This window comes from Aegilops tauschii, chromosome 7 (assembly GCF_002575655.3).
Source record: "Aegilops tauschii subsp. strangulata cultivar AL8/78 chromosome 7, Aet v6.0, whole genome shotgun sequence".
NCBI lineage: Eukaryota > Viridiplantae > Streptophyta > Magnoliopsida > Poales > Poaceae > Aegilops > Aegilops tauschii.
In genome coordinates this window covers 518,967,196-518,979,967 of record NC_053041.3, presented here as the reverse complement: position 1 = coordinate 518,979,967, position 12,772 = coordinate 518,967,196, and the positions used below count along the sequence as shown (strand labels likewise).

The 12,772-nt window shown below is 48.2% G+C and overlaps 2 protein-coding genes across 6 annotated transcripts; both read right to left on the bottom strand.

Moving 5' to 3' along the window:
- Nucleotides 1-625: 625 nt before the first annotated feature.
- On the bottom strand, nucleotides 626-4,689 carry LOC109763017 (uncharacterized). 2 transcript variants are annotated; one of them, XM_020321890.4, is made up of 12 exons: nucleotides 4,166-4,689; nucleotides 3,860-4,062; nucleotides 3,544-3,741; nucleotides 3,364-3,435; nucleotides 3,180-3,275; nucleotides 2,941-3,020; nucleotides 2,786-2,864; nucleotides 2,446-2,689; nucleotides 2,164-2,357; nucleotides 1,944-2,049; nucleotides 1,773-1,859; nucleotides 626-1,668 (listed from the first exon to the last, which is right to left on the bottom strand). In XM_020321890.4, the coding sequence occupies exons 1-12, from the start codon at nucleotides 4,635-4,637 to the stop codon at nucleotides 845-847; spliced, it is 2,655 nt and encodes an 884-aa protein (XP_020177479.1). In that variant the 5' UTR covers nucleotides 4,638-4,689; the 3' UTR covers nucleotides 626-844. The 2 variants fall into 2 exon arrangements, with proteins under 2 accessions (XP_020177479.1, XP_020177478.1); XM_020321889.4 differs by having other exon boundaries at nucleotides 1,773-2,049.
- Nucleotides 4,690-5,240: 551 nt separating this feature from the next.
- LOC123493354 (putative pentatricopeptide repeat-containing protein At3g13770, mitochondrial) lies at nucleotides 5,241-12,264 on the bottom strand. Of its 4 annotated transcripts, none has more exons than XR_005762099.3 (7): nucleotides 11,703-12,264; nucleotides 9,439-11,082; nucleotides 8,956-9,070; nucleotides 7,827-7,937; nucleotides 6,578-6,948; nucleotides 6,401-6,510; nucleotides 5,241-5,520 (listed from the first exon to the last, which is right to left on the bottom strand). XR_005762099.3 is itself a non-coding variant. In XM_020321898.4 (2 exons), exons 1-2 carry the CDS (start codon nucleotides 12,115-12,117, stop codon nucleotides 9,647-9,649), a joined length of 1,851 nt encoding a protein of 616 aa, XP_020177487.1. In that variant the 5' UTR covers nucleotides 12,118-12,264; the 3' UTR covers nucleotides 9,369-9,646. The 4 variants fall into 4 exon arrangements, 1 of the variants encoding a protein (XP_020177487.1); XR_005762100.3 differs by having other exon boundaries at nucleotides 9,588-11,082; nucleotides 11,703-12,244; XR_012189489.1 differs by lacking the exons at nucleotides 5,241-5,520; nucleotides 6,401-6,510 and having other exon boundaries at nucleotides 6,829-6,960.
- Nucleotides 12,265-12,772: the final 508 nt, after the last annotated feature.

Sequence of the window (12,772 nt, the reverse complement as noted above, 5' to 3'; positions counted from 1 at the left end):
TTTAAGTCTCAAGAAATTCAATGTGCTATTACGAACAAGCGAACGAATGGACGGACGACGCACAGTCAAACACGGGAGGAGTAAACGAGGCCTCTACTGCTGCTGGCTTATCGGTTTTACTCGGCGATCCATCACGTGACGCACACACGGCGCCTTGTCACATTGCGTCCCCTTTGTCACGTTGCATTCCCGTGATGTAAGTAGCGGCGGGCCAGTACAAAGCAAGCTAGCTTAGCCCGCGGTAGAAAACGATTTGAATATGATGGCCGCCATTTTCACTTCTTCTCTTCATTGTTACTACTCGTATTTATCTGTGGCTGGGGGTTGAAGATTCTTGCTTGGGTGAGGTGAGCCGTGGCGGCCAAAAGCTCTCGTGTCGTGACCACACCTACACACTCTGTGCATCACGGCACGCTATGCCATATGCCTACGTATAGAGGATTGTACCACACGCCCACATGAACAATAATGCTGCCATATATGTGCACCTAACAGGACGACACTTATGGTGGCCCGGCATGAATGTAAGGTGCATGGATCAAGATCTTGGCCAACCTCGAGAAATCTCAACCACATCACACACGGGCCGCTCTTACACCGAGATCGATGCATGCAACAAACACTGTTTTCACTCGAGGAACATGCAACAGCATTACTATTGTTTTGGTGATGGGAGGTGCTACTCCAACAGTACATGTAGTAATTGTGTGGCCGTGGCACATGTCTCTGCCACTGCCACTGCCACTGCCAGAGCCAGACTGCAGCCGCTCTCTGAACTGAAGCTCTGGTCTGTCGGCCCTCCCAGTTTCACATGGAGGGTCAGCGCTTCAGCGGCGCGTTTCTTTCAGCTGTCGGCGGCGGCGGTGACCAGGTTGAAGTAGACGGTGTAGAACTCGTCCTGGAGGCTGCGCAGCGGCTCCAGCACGAAGCTCCTCTCCGTGCCCTTGGCCACGAAGCTCAGCGGGTGGTAGCGCCGCAGCGGCGCCGCCTGCGTGAAGCTCGCCGCCTTCCGGAACGCCGCGTCGTCGCCGCCGCTCGTCCGGCAGCCGACCTGGGCCTTGTCGCCGGCGCGGTAGCCCCTTGCGCCGCCGGGGGCCGTCACGAAGCACCCTGGCCTGGTGCCGAGCTCCAGGGACACCGAGCCGGGGAGCCCGTCCAGCCCGGGCACGGCGTTGAACAGGGCCTCCGGCCCTGGATGCAGCTTGACCTCGAAGCCGTTGGTGATCGCCATGCCCGGCCTGTCGAACGGCGCGATCGTCACGTTCGGCCCATGCAGAACAGGAGCGGCGGCGCCGTGCTCAGCGGCGGTGCTGTCAACCACGTACGTGTCGACCACGATCGTGGCGCGCACGCACGCGTCGCTGCCGGCGGCGGGCATCTCGTCCATTGTCAGCGTGCCGTCGGTGGCCGACACCGACAGGACGAAGGTCTGCGCGCCGGACTGCTGCGTCAGGGTGACGAGCTGCGAGTTGATCGCCTGATGAGGGAGCGCGGCGATCCAGTCGGCCGTGGAGGTGGCGTTCCTGGCGTCCACCTCCCACATGCCCGGGGTCAGGCCGTCGTTGGAGTGCTCGGTCGCGTTAATGGTCTTGTTGCCGTGTGTCAGGCCGGCGAGGAGGTGCGGCCCGAACAGCACTGCCTGGATGGATGCATACTCCGGCCGGTCATCTGAAAAAGAAAACTACAGTTTCAGACTCTTTTTGAGTTCAGAAGACGCCTAACGTTCTTCCCAGAAAGATTCAGAGTTTCAGACACTGTCTGAGATTTCATACCTTTGATTGCCTCGGTTCTCAAGTTAATGGGAAATTGGAGCACTAAGGTATCATCGCCCCAGAGTTTTGTCAAGGTGAGGAAATCACCTGCGAGAGAACGATAAGCTTTAAGCAGGGGATTTCTCATAGTTGTACACATATGAAATATCAGTAGTTCATCAGTGAAGCTACCTGCAGAAGTCAGGTTGAGTTTTTGGCCATTCAGAGTTGCCGTTGCGTCAACTGTGGATGTCCATGAAGGGATCCTCACGCTCACCTTTGCTGGCTGGGCATCTCCCTGTGTGCATTAGAAAGCAAAACAGATGAAAAATGTCATACTAATTCTTGCTTGGGTCAAAGAGGCTGCAGGCCTAGCTAAGCACCATGGCTGAGAGTGTCATTCAGAAGCTACCTTGGCAGAAATGGAGATTGTAACCTCAAAGTAAGAATCCGTTGACAACAGTGGCTTGGCCTGCTGCACGACGGTGAGGCCTGCCGCCTTCCAGTCGAAGGTGCTCGGTATGTGCTGAGCGATGTAGAGCCCCGGCACTTCACCCTCCTCCAGGAAGTATATGGTGTCCCCCAACTTTGAGAACGACTCTATCCCTGTCAATTGTCAATTCAATCTTTGATTTAGAAACAACAGCAGCAGTAGCAGCAACAAGATCACTTCTGCGGGTACTGAAGAATTTACCTGTCCCGTAGCAGCACCAGAAGGTGTCATTTGGACCTCCCCACCCTCCTGGGTTCTTGGGAGGGAGGCCGGAAGGGGGCCCGCCGCTGATGCTCTTGGATCGCCCAGGACCCATGGGAAGGAAGTAGATCATGACACCAGGCTGCGTTCCCCTCTGGTTGCCCATGATCCCGTTGATGAGCAGCCTCTCGTAGTGATCGGCGTACTTGACTTCCTTCGTCCACCTGAACAGGTTTCGGGACACCTGCAATGGATATAGCACAGCAAAAGGCAGGTTCAGAATCTGTCTTTTTGGAGAATTGTTAACACCTGTGATGGTAGATTGAGTGCAACACTTGACCTTAAGCAAGTTGTAGGTGGTGCAAGTCTCCTCGTTCGAGCTGATTTTGATCTCGTCTACTAGTCGCTTCGGGTCATGCCTGACATTTGCAAAGAACTTGAGCGGGAAAAAATCCTAAGGCGGAAATATGGTGATAGGTAAGTATTATCGCTCACCAGTGTTCCATGGTAGATGTGCCTCCTGTCGCAAATGTGTGGGAGGAGTTTACAACGTCAAAGAAGAATGTTGCAATGTCCTGTTCCATGGGTTAGTTCAGTATTCAGTTCACCAAATTTTTGAAAAATGGATGGTACTGTGACATGATAGTTGCACAGTTACAAGTTGATGAAGACTATGACGTTGTCCATCAAGGTGGAGGTCTTTGCCAACGATTCTAAGAGAAATTTCAATTTACCTTGTAAAGATGGTCACCGACGACTTCATATCTCTTCTGCGCACCGATTAGGACAGGAATATGAGTATTGACATGCAGCCCTGCTATATCATCACCCTGAAAAGAAAAAGGCCGGCATCACCGAACCGTTGCTTAAAAATTGTGAAACCTCCGAAATCAAAATGAAACCCAAAGTTCTCCTGACATGAAGGCTGAGGGGGCCGAGGAAGCACGGTTTGTCGAAAAGATGGGCCATCGTCAGGTGCTTCTGTTCTTTCTGCAGAGATAGAAAACAACTCATAAGGATTTGATACATACACCACAAGCTCACAACCGGAACGAAGATCACAAAACACTACTAGTTGCAATGATAGTACGATATTACCGTCAGAGTGTACAGCTGATACATGACATCGTTCAGTCCGCCGGTCTCCTCGTTCATCGCCTCCCAGTGCCTCTGAATCGAGTGCGTCTGTATCAGGTTCTTCACACGTTCGCTGAAGTAATCCGTCATCCACACCACCATGCCAAGGCCTTTTCTGTTCCCGGCCAACGTGTACTGGTCCAGAAGGCCTTGCATGATCTGTCAGAAAACAGCAAGCAAAGTGACATGACATGAATGATGTGAGTTTTTCTCAGTAACTGGAACCAAATCACACTAAAAGTTGGATGGTGTTTTTTGTTTTGATGCGGGGATCGACCTTGTGGATGCTGTAGTAGGGCGACCAGGCCTCGGAGAGCTCCTCGTACATGTCGAACGCCTCGTCGGGGTAAGCCGAGAGGTAGCCTGTGCCCATCTTCCTCTGGCAGTCGTCGAGGATGTCCACCACCCTGGCCATCTTCTCCCGGAGGGTGTCGTTGTGCGTGCTCGCCCACATGTGCGCGCTCGCGCTCAGGTAGTGCCCTGCGGACGAACACGAACACCTTGCTCAGATGAAATGCAAGAAATGTACTGTGGCCGGAACGGAGAGATGAGGAGACGGGCGGAGGTGGCGGCGGCGACTGACCTACGAAATGGCCGCGGAGCTGGCCGTCGGGCGCCTCCCACCCGCCGTAGGGCTCCCCGACGGTGGGCAGGCCGGCCTGCTGGCGGAAGCTCCAGGTGAGGCGGTCGGGGTCGAGGTAGAGGAGGTACTCCAGGTTGGTCTGCTGGCCCTGCCAGTACATGGAGCCGGGGCCGAGGCGGATGTCGTGCAGGGACGCCTGGGAGAGGAACTCCGCTGGGGCGCCGCCGCCGCCGGCGTGGCGCGTGAGGCTCCGGTAGAGCGCGAGCCAGTCGAACTCGGCCTTGGCGCCGAGCTTGCGCGGCAGGAGCGCCATCCAGGTCGCCTCCTCCGTCGGGTTCAGGTGGGGCAGGCCGTCGTCGTGCTTGCCCTGCGTGCTATCGTACAGCCGGTCCACGCACAGGTGCAGCGCCGCCGCGCCCTCCATGGCCGCGGCCATGCACAGAAGCAGCAGCGGCACCATGCTTCGCGCCATTGATTCTCGGTGGACTACAGTCTACGACGCTCCAGCTTGCACGGGTCACGGAGAAATGGAGAAGGACGTATATATAGGCACGAGGCGTGCTACATGTACGGGATAAATGGCGCGAAAAAAGCTTTGCGCGGCTGACGTGGAAAGCGGTCGGTTGACATCACGGGGGATTAGATTAGTAACAGGGGAGAAAACTAAGGAGCGCGCTAGGCGCCATTTTTTTCCCAGGATTTAACATCAGGTGAGAAAAACTCTAAAAAAAATCAGGTGAGAAACTAAGGAAGAAGATTTGTCAGTAGAATTCCGTAGTCGGTTATTCGCGTAGGTGTAGCATTTCCGTACTGGCATTAAGGAAAACACGGTAGGCATCATGTCACATGAAAGCTTCCATGGCAGATGTCTCTTCCAGTATCTCTAAACACTACCAAAGGTGAGGTGTATAGGAATTACAGCACATTTCTTTAGCGTGTGTGAAGGAATTACCTTTAGCGGCCAGAGAATGAATGAGGAAAGGGCCGAGGCCCAACCACAGGCCGACCTTGTTGGAGAGAAGTACAACCTCTAGCTGCCCTCCTTTTGTTTTGTATGCAACTTTAGACAGTGGAAGAAAAGAATCTGCAATCTGCATTCTATGATGCACAAAGCAACAAGTTTATTACAATATCATGTCAAAACAAAATACTACTCCCTCCGTTCCATAATTGTTGTCCTGGTTTCAGTTCAACGATAATCATGTTCTCCTCAGGGCCTGCTCGGCGTGCCCCAGCCCTCCTCCTTCCTCTCCGCCTCCTAATCAACGCCCTCCTCAAACTCCGCTGTTGACCTGCCCCCTTCCCTCCCTGCCCGTGGCCGATGGTGATGCCTCGCTGTTCCGCCTGAGTATGGCCTGCCCAATCCACTTTTTAGTTACCCATCTACGGTTTCGTCTAATGGAGTAAATGGCTTGCGTGTGATAGAATGCATAACATGATAATTGTATATGGCATTGCTGTCCCATAGTTAAATTGTTAAACGGAATGTACATTATAAAGTTATTTGTATGCAGTATTACTATAAGTACCGGGTAACATAATGGACCGCAAAAATGAAGTTTTTAACAGTGCCTCAAACTCTCCGGATAATACCAAATCCTGAAATAGTTCCTCAAAGTAAAGGTAGTCCCAGGTTGTCTTCAAGATTTTGTCTGTTTGCCCAGCTGAACTTTACAGTCTTGCAGGGATGCAACCAACGAGCCCATCTCTTTGCACTCTTTTGCTATTCATGGCAAGGTAGTACATGTGCAACAGGTACCATGATGGCTGAATGCCAGCCATGTTAGCCTATCTCAAAATTTGGCTTCTTGCTAGTTCATGAACAAACACCAAGAATCAGTCCCTGCTAGTGTATTAGGTCCTCAATATGGGAACCTTTTTTCAAAACCTCAGGATTTTTCTTAATTCCAAGGGGACTGAGATAAGGTAAGGAAGCAGTTGAAGCTATATGCACAAAAGGTTCCACAATAGCTAATCAATTATGATATTTTTTATTGCTACAAGAACAAAAGCTTCCACAATAGCTAATGCCAACAATGGTCTTGTCAAGATTGTAGTTCCGTGATCAGACAAACAATAGGAATCAATTATAGCTACAAGCAAACAAGTTTCTACAATAGACACTATTAGCCCAGATAATTCGAATGACCTTGGGCATTATTGTTTCATTACAAGGCAAACAATAGAAACCATGCAGTTGCATGAATAATAGCTTCAGTTGTAGCAGCTACTAACCTTAGTACGTCTTTTTTTGTGGGACCTGCCATATGAGACCATGATGCAACCTAAAACTCTGAAGTGCCCTTGGCGCAACGACCAGTGATAATTGAGAGAGCGCAAGCTTCCTGTAACCAAAGGTGAGGTGTGAAGGAATTGCTGTATTTTCTTTTAGCATGCGTGTGAAGTAATTACCTCTAGCGGTCAAAGAATGAATGAGGAAACGCGCCGAGGCCCAACCACAGGCCGGCCTCCTTGTTGAAGAGAAGTAAAACCTCTAGTTGCCCTTTTTTATTTTGTACTTCAGACAGTGCAAGAGAACACACTGCAGTCTGCATAGTATGATGGGCAGAGCTTCAAGTTTATTACAGTATATAATGTCAAAACAAAACAGTGATAGGCCTCCATTTCTCCTCAGGAGCTGCTCGGCGTGCCCCAGCCCTTCTCCGTCCTCCCTGCCTCCTAACCGCAGGGAATCAATGCCCTCCTGAAACTCCGCTGTTGACCCGCCTTCTCTCCCTGCCCGTGGCCAATGGTGATGCCTCACTGTTCCGCCTGAGTATGGCCTGCCCAATCCACTTGTTAATTACCCATTTAGGGTTGCCTCTAATGGAGTAATGGCGTGCGCGTGATAGAATGCATAACATGATAATTGTATATGGCATTGCTGTCACAATGTTAAATTGTTAAATGGAATGTACATTATAAAGTAATTTGTATCCAGTATTACTATAAGTAGCGGGTAACCTACAGAAACGCTAAAATGAAGTTTCTCACAGTGCCTCAAACTCTCCGGATAAAACCAAATCCCAAAATAGTTCCTCAAAGTAAAGGTAGTCCCAGATTATCTTCAAGATCTTGTCTGTTTGCCCTGCTGAACTTTACAGTCCTGCAGGGATGCAACTAACCAGCCCATCTCTTACACGCTTCTGCTATTCATGGCAAGGTAGTACATGTGCAACAGGTACCGTGATGGCTGGATGCCAGCCATGGTAGCCTTTCTCAAAATTTGGCTTCTTGCTAGTTCACGAACAAACACCAAGAATCAGTCGCTGCTACTGTATTAGTTCCTCAATATGGGAACTTTTTTAAACGTCAGGACTTCTCTTAATTTGGAGATAAGAGACTGAGATAAGTTAAGGATGCAGTTGTAGCTACATGCACAAAAGCTCCCACAATAGCTAATCAATCATGATATTGTTTATAGCTACATGTACAAAAGCTTCCACAATGGCTAATGCCAACCATGGTCTTGTCAGCATTGTAGTTCCATGATCAGACAAACATCAGGAATCAATTATAGCTACAAGCAAACAAGTTTCTACAATAGACACTGTCAGCCCAGATAATTTGAAGGACTTTGGCATTATTATTTCATTACGAGACAAGCAATAGAAACCGTGCAGTTGCATGAATAATAGCTTCAGTTGTAGCGGCTACTAACCTTAGTACGTCTTTTTGGTGGGACCTGCCATATGAGCCCATGACACAACCTAAAACTCTGAATTGCCCTTGGCGCAATGACCAATGATAATTGAGAGAGAGTGCAAGCTTCCTGTAATCAAAATGGTAACGTAAAAAATCTCCATCATAGTGCACAACAGTCAAAGCACGGTTTGTTCGCACAAAAGGTGTGGAAATTCTGGAGGGAAGTGATGTTTTAGCTGTGAGATTTATATCTTGGCCACATACAGCTTTCACTGCCCTGTCTATGCTATACACTGTTCTATGTCCATGAAGGCAATTTGATTCACTTTTCTAATGCCGACTGTTTGTGAAACACAGCTTAAATGGCTAACTTTTTTATCTCATTTGTCAACTAAATATTTCACTGTCGAATCTACAGTGAGCAGCAACTGAAGATAGCCTGAAATTATGTCTGCACACAAACCATCTGGAAACATAATGAATAGCTGGATCACAGTACCAGCTGGAGTTCTCCAATGGTTTGTGCATGTAAATGTGCTATCTTCATGTTTCTCCGAAGTCCAGCTAAATAGGTTAACAACGAATATGTTTATTTTCCTTATTAAAAATGGACCATTTCGGGAGATGTTTGTAATAACGCAAATGATTAACTTAAACATGTAATAGGTGATTGGCCTCATTAGTGAGCCATGGTAGCCTTTCTCAAAATTTGGCTTCTTGCTAGTTCATGAACAAACACCATTGGGTCCTCAATATGGGAACCTTTCTTCTCAAAACCTCAGGATTTTTCTTAATTTCAAGATAAGAGAATGAGATAAGGTAATGAAGCAGTTGAAGCTACATGGCACATGCACACAAGCTTCCACAATAGCTAACCAATAATGGTATTTTTTATAGCTACATGCACAAAAGCTTCCACAATAGCTAATGCGAACCATGGTCTTGTCAGCATTGTAGTTCCATGATCAGGAAAACAATAGGAATCAATTATAGCTACAAGCAAACAAGCTTCTACAAAAGGCACTGTCAGCCAGACAAACAATAGAAACATTTGAAGGACCTTGGCATTATTATTTCATTCCAAGACAAACAATAGAAACCTTGCAGTTACATGAATAATAGCTTCAGTTGTAGCAGCTACTAACCTTAGTACATCTTTTTTGTGGGACCTGCCATATGAACCCATGATACAACCTAAACCTCTGAATTGCCCTTGGTGCAACGATCAATGATAATTGAGAGAAAGAGGGTGCAAGCTTCCTGTAATCAAAATGGTAACATAAAAAATCTCCATCATAGTGAACAACAGTCAAGAGAGCATCCTGTAATTAAAGCAGCGCTTTCACTGCCCTGTCTATGGTATACACTATACTATGTCCGTGAAGGCAATTTGACTCGTTTTCTAATACCGACTGTTTGTGAAACATAGCTTAAATGGCTCACTTATTATTTCATTTGTCAACAAAATATGCACTGTCGAGTCTACAGTGAGCATAGAAGATGTCTTTTTCAGGTACGCAGCCTACAGGAAGTTACGCTACAATTTTGAAGTATAGTATTTCCCTTTAATGTATGAATAAAGTAAAGCGAATTGAAGAAAAAACATCTGTTAGCAGCCACAAGCTTACAAGTATGGAGTGCTAAGAAGAACCAACTGTGGCTCTTCGTAGCAAATCTTTGGTAATCTCTCTGATAACTGAACTCGAATGAACAGAGCATTTATCTTTCACTGCTCTCATATTCAGCATTACATTGCTTATCCTGTAAGCAGTATTACCTGGACAAAAATAGCTCTGCTGATCAGCAAAGCTATATGGTAACACATCAATGTTTCTTTCACCAGTAGTCTCCACAAGTGCAAGCTCCATCTGTAAGTAGATGAAATCGATTTTTATCCCTGAGAGATATCTCCCTTCCATAAATTTTTGAAACAAACTTCGCAAAATTATGGCAGTCAACACAGATACGAAGATTCTTCATAACCCGGATAGTCAAGCCTGGAGGGGTGTTCATCAGTCCAAAAGTTACTGCCAGCTTCTCACTGTGACCAAGAAGCATGCGTTCTTTCTGCTCATCGTCAACATCATGCAGAACACAGCTCAGGTTCGGAACAAAGCCAGCTGCTTTAATATCAACATATATCTCCTTTATCTTAGCATCTATATCTTTCTTCCTGGGATGGAAACGATCACTTGAGCGGAAGGTGTGGATAACCTTGTCAAGAATTATCCAGCTCTGCCCTGGTTCCTTGGTCACCGTCTTCTCCAGCATTAAGTTCCTAACTCTGAAAACATCTTTCCACATTCCAGCAGCAGCATAAATGTTAGAAAGGATCACATAGTTTCCAGCATTTCCTGGCTCCATGTCCAGAAGTTTCTGAGCAACAACCTCACCAACACTAACGTTAACATGAACTCTGCAAGCACCAAGCAATGAACCCCAAATTGCTGGAGTCGGCTCAAATGGCATATCCTGTATCAAATCTAAAGCCTTCTGTAGTCGTCCAGAGCGTCCAAGAAGATCAATAACACACCCATAATGCCCAATGCTGAGAACTGCATTTTGTTCTTTTACTATAAGATCGAATATGTCAAGGCCCTCATCAACCAGCCCACCGTGACTACAACCAGATAAAACAGCCAACAGGGTAACGCTGTCAGGCTTCACTTCTTCAGTCATAGTTCTAAAGAGCTGAACAACTTCATGCCCTATGCCATGTCTACCATATCCCATAAGCATTGCATTCCAACTGATGGTTGATCTCTGTGGCATGTGATCAAATACCCTCCTTGAGTATAACAACTTGCCGCACTTGGAGTACATATCAATCAAAGAATTCTGTAGAACAACGAAAAATGGTAACTCTTTACGAAGTATTAGTCCATGAACTTGCTTGCCATAATCCAGGGAGGCCAGCCCAGATAATGAAGTGAGAAGGGTCGTAAAAGTAACATAATTGCATTGCATCCCTGCACTGTACAACTGCCTGAACAAGTCCAAGGCTTCATCATCAAGGCCCAGCTGAGCATAGCCAGATATAATGGCGGTACAGGAAACAGTGTCTCTTTCTGGAAGCATGTCGAACACCCTCCGAGCTTCTTGGATATTCCCTGCCTTGGCGTACATGTCAAGAAGGGAGCTCCCAACAAACATGTGCGACTCAAAATTTGTTTTGGCAACAAGAGAATGGACTTGCTTGACCTGGTGTATGCTTTGAGGGCCAGAACATGATGTAAGAACAGTTGCGAAAGTGAATTCATTAGGCTTGCATCCTGCCAGTTAAAAGTATAATAGATTACACATTTGATACATTTGAGCATGCATGGAAACAAACACCCAAAGTGGAGGACCATGTACACAATTCAGTTGACTAACAATGACCATGCACACCCTCCGAGCATGGACACATTAGGCTTGCTCTCTTTCTGGACGTCATCTTGAAGTGGAAATCAAGAGGCACATAACAGGTTGTTGGTAGAATTGCGGTGGCAAAATGATTAAGTTCTGTTAAAGGGCTTCAAATGCAGGACAAATGATAACACCGATAATGAAGGTGGATCTACTGGCTCCTATTGTATGCACGACACCCATATAGCAGTATCAAGGTCTTCAACCATGTGTTAAATCAAAAGAAATATTCCAACTCCAGCACTACAGATAACTCGCTGAACATAAGGTTTGAATACCAAATGAGGGATAATGCTACAACAAAACCTATTGAATACCAGAAATCATGCTACAAAAAGTGGGCCGAGTTTCATTTCAATCTAGCCTATTGTGCACCAAAACAAATGACATCTCTAGATTCCTATGCATGCGCTTGTGTACATGGTCATTGTTATTCAACTGGTTAACAAAGACGTCAGAAGACGGGACGATCAAGATGATTTACCAGCTCTAAGCATCCGGGTGAATAGCTCCAACGCCTCGGCGTGCCGGCTGCTCTGCGAATACCCCGAGATCATGGCCGTCCAGGACACCACATTCCGTTCCGGCATCCCGTCGAGCACGTTGCGCGCGTCGTCCAGCGCGCCGCACCTCGCGTACATGATGACCAGCCGCGTGGCCAGGTACACGGGCGGGCGGTACCTCGCCGTGACCATGTGCGCGTGCACCTGCCTTCCTTGCTTGAGCGCCCGCCTCTCGACGCACGCCGTGATGGCGGCGTCGTAGTCGTGGAAGCTCGCTCCGCCCCCGGCCACCGCCACCAAACCCGACGCTGTGGTGCGCCGAGCCGCCGCACCACACATGTCGCGGCGCGCTAGGCGGGGCACGGCGGCACGCCGGAACCCGAGCGTCACGAGCATGTTCCTGCTGCCTCCAGAGAGCGCCGGGCTCGCACGGGCATTTCCTCGAGCACCTCTTGCGCGCCGCCGTCGAGGTCCCCGCTTATGTTCCTAGCCCAGCACTAAGCCTAAGGGAAGGGGGGCGCCTTGTACCGTCCGATCATCGATGGACGTATCAGATGACGAGACCCAAGATATCAGTACTGTCGCTCAGCGAACGCTTTGCTTCTAGTCTTCCACAACGTTCACCAGATGTTAAGAGCATCTACAGCCGGACTTGCCAAATCCGACTCCTTAAACGCCCGCGGACATGCCCGGATTAGTCCGCGGACAGTGACCGGTCACTCCTCAAAAAACACATTTCACATCCGAATACCTCAAATTCATATTACTCCCTTCGTTTCAAAATAGATGACTCAACTTTTGTACTTAGTACAAAAGTTGAGTCATCTATTTTGGAACGGAGAGAGTATTCACCCTGAATCTCGGCATCATGGATAGGCCTCAACCGCTCCGAGCTTGAGAGACCTTTTTTCGAGGACGAGCTATGGAATGCCATCAAGCAGCTCCCCATGGGCAAATCGTCGTGCCCGGACGGATTCTCCTCGGAGTTCCTACGCTCATGTTGGCCAATCATCAAGGACGACTTTTGCGAGGCCTTTGATAAGCTATTCAC

Excerpts from the sequence above, each read along its gene's own strand:
- LOC109763017 (XM_020321889.4), bottom strand. The coding sequence starts at position 4,637 with ATGGCGCGAAGCATGGTGCCGCTGCTGCTTCTGTGCATGGCCGCGGCC. Across the intron at positions 3,436-3,543 it reads ATCAGCTGTACACTCTGACG|AAAGAACAGAAGCACCTGAC; the intron begins GTAATATCGTAC and ends CTATCTCTGCAG. Across the intron at positions 2,358-2,445 it reads CTGGTGCTGCTACGGGACAG|GGATAGAGTCGTTCTCAAAG; the intron begins GTAAATTCTTCA and ends GACAATTGACAG.
- LOC123493354 (XM_020321898.4), bottom strand. The coding sequence starts at position 12,117 with ATGCTCGTGACGCTCGGGTTCCGGCGTGCCGCCGTGCCCCGCCTAGCG. Across the intron at positions 11,083-11,702 it reads CACCCGGATGCTTAGAGCTG|GATGCAAGCCTAATGAATTC; the intron begins GTAAATCATCTT and ends TTTAACTGGCAG.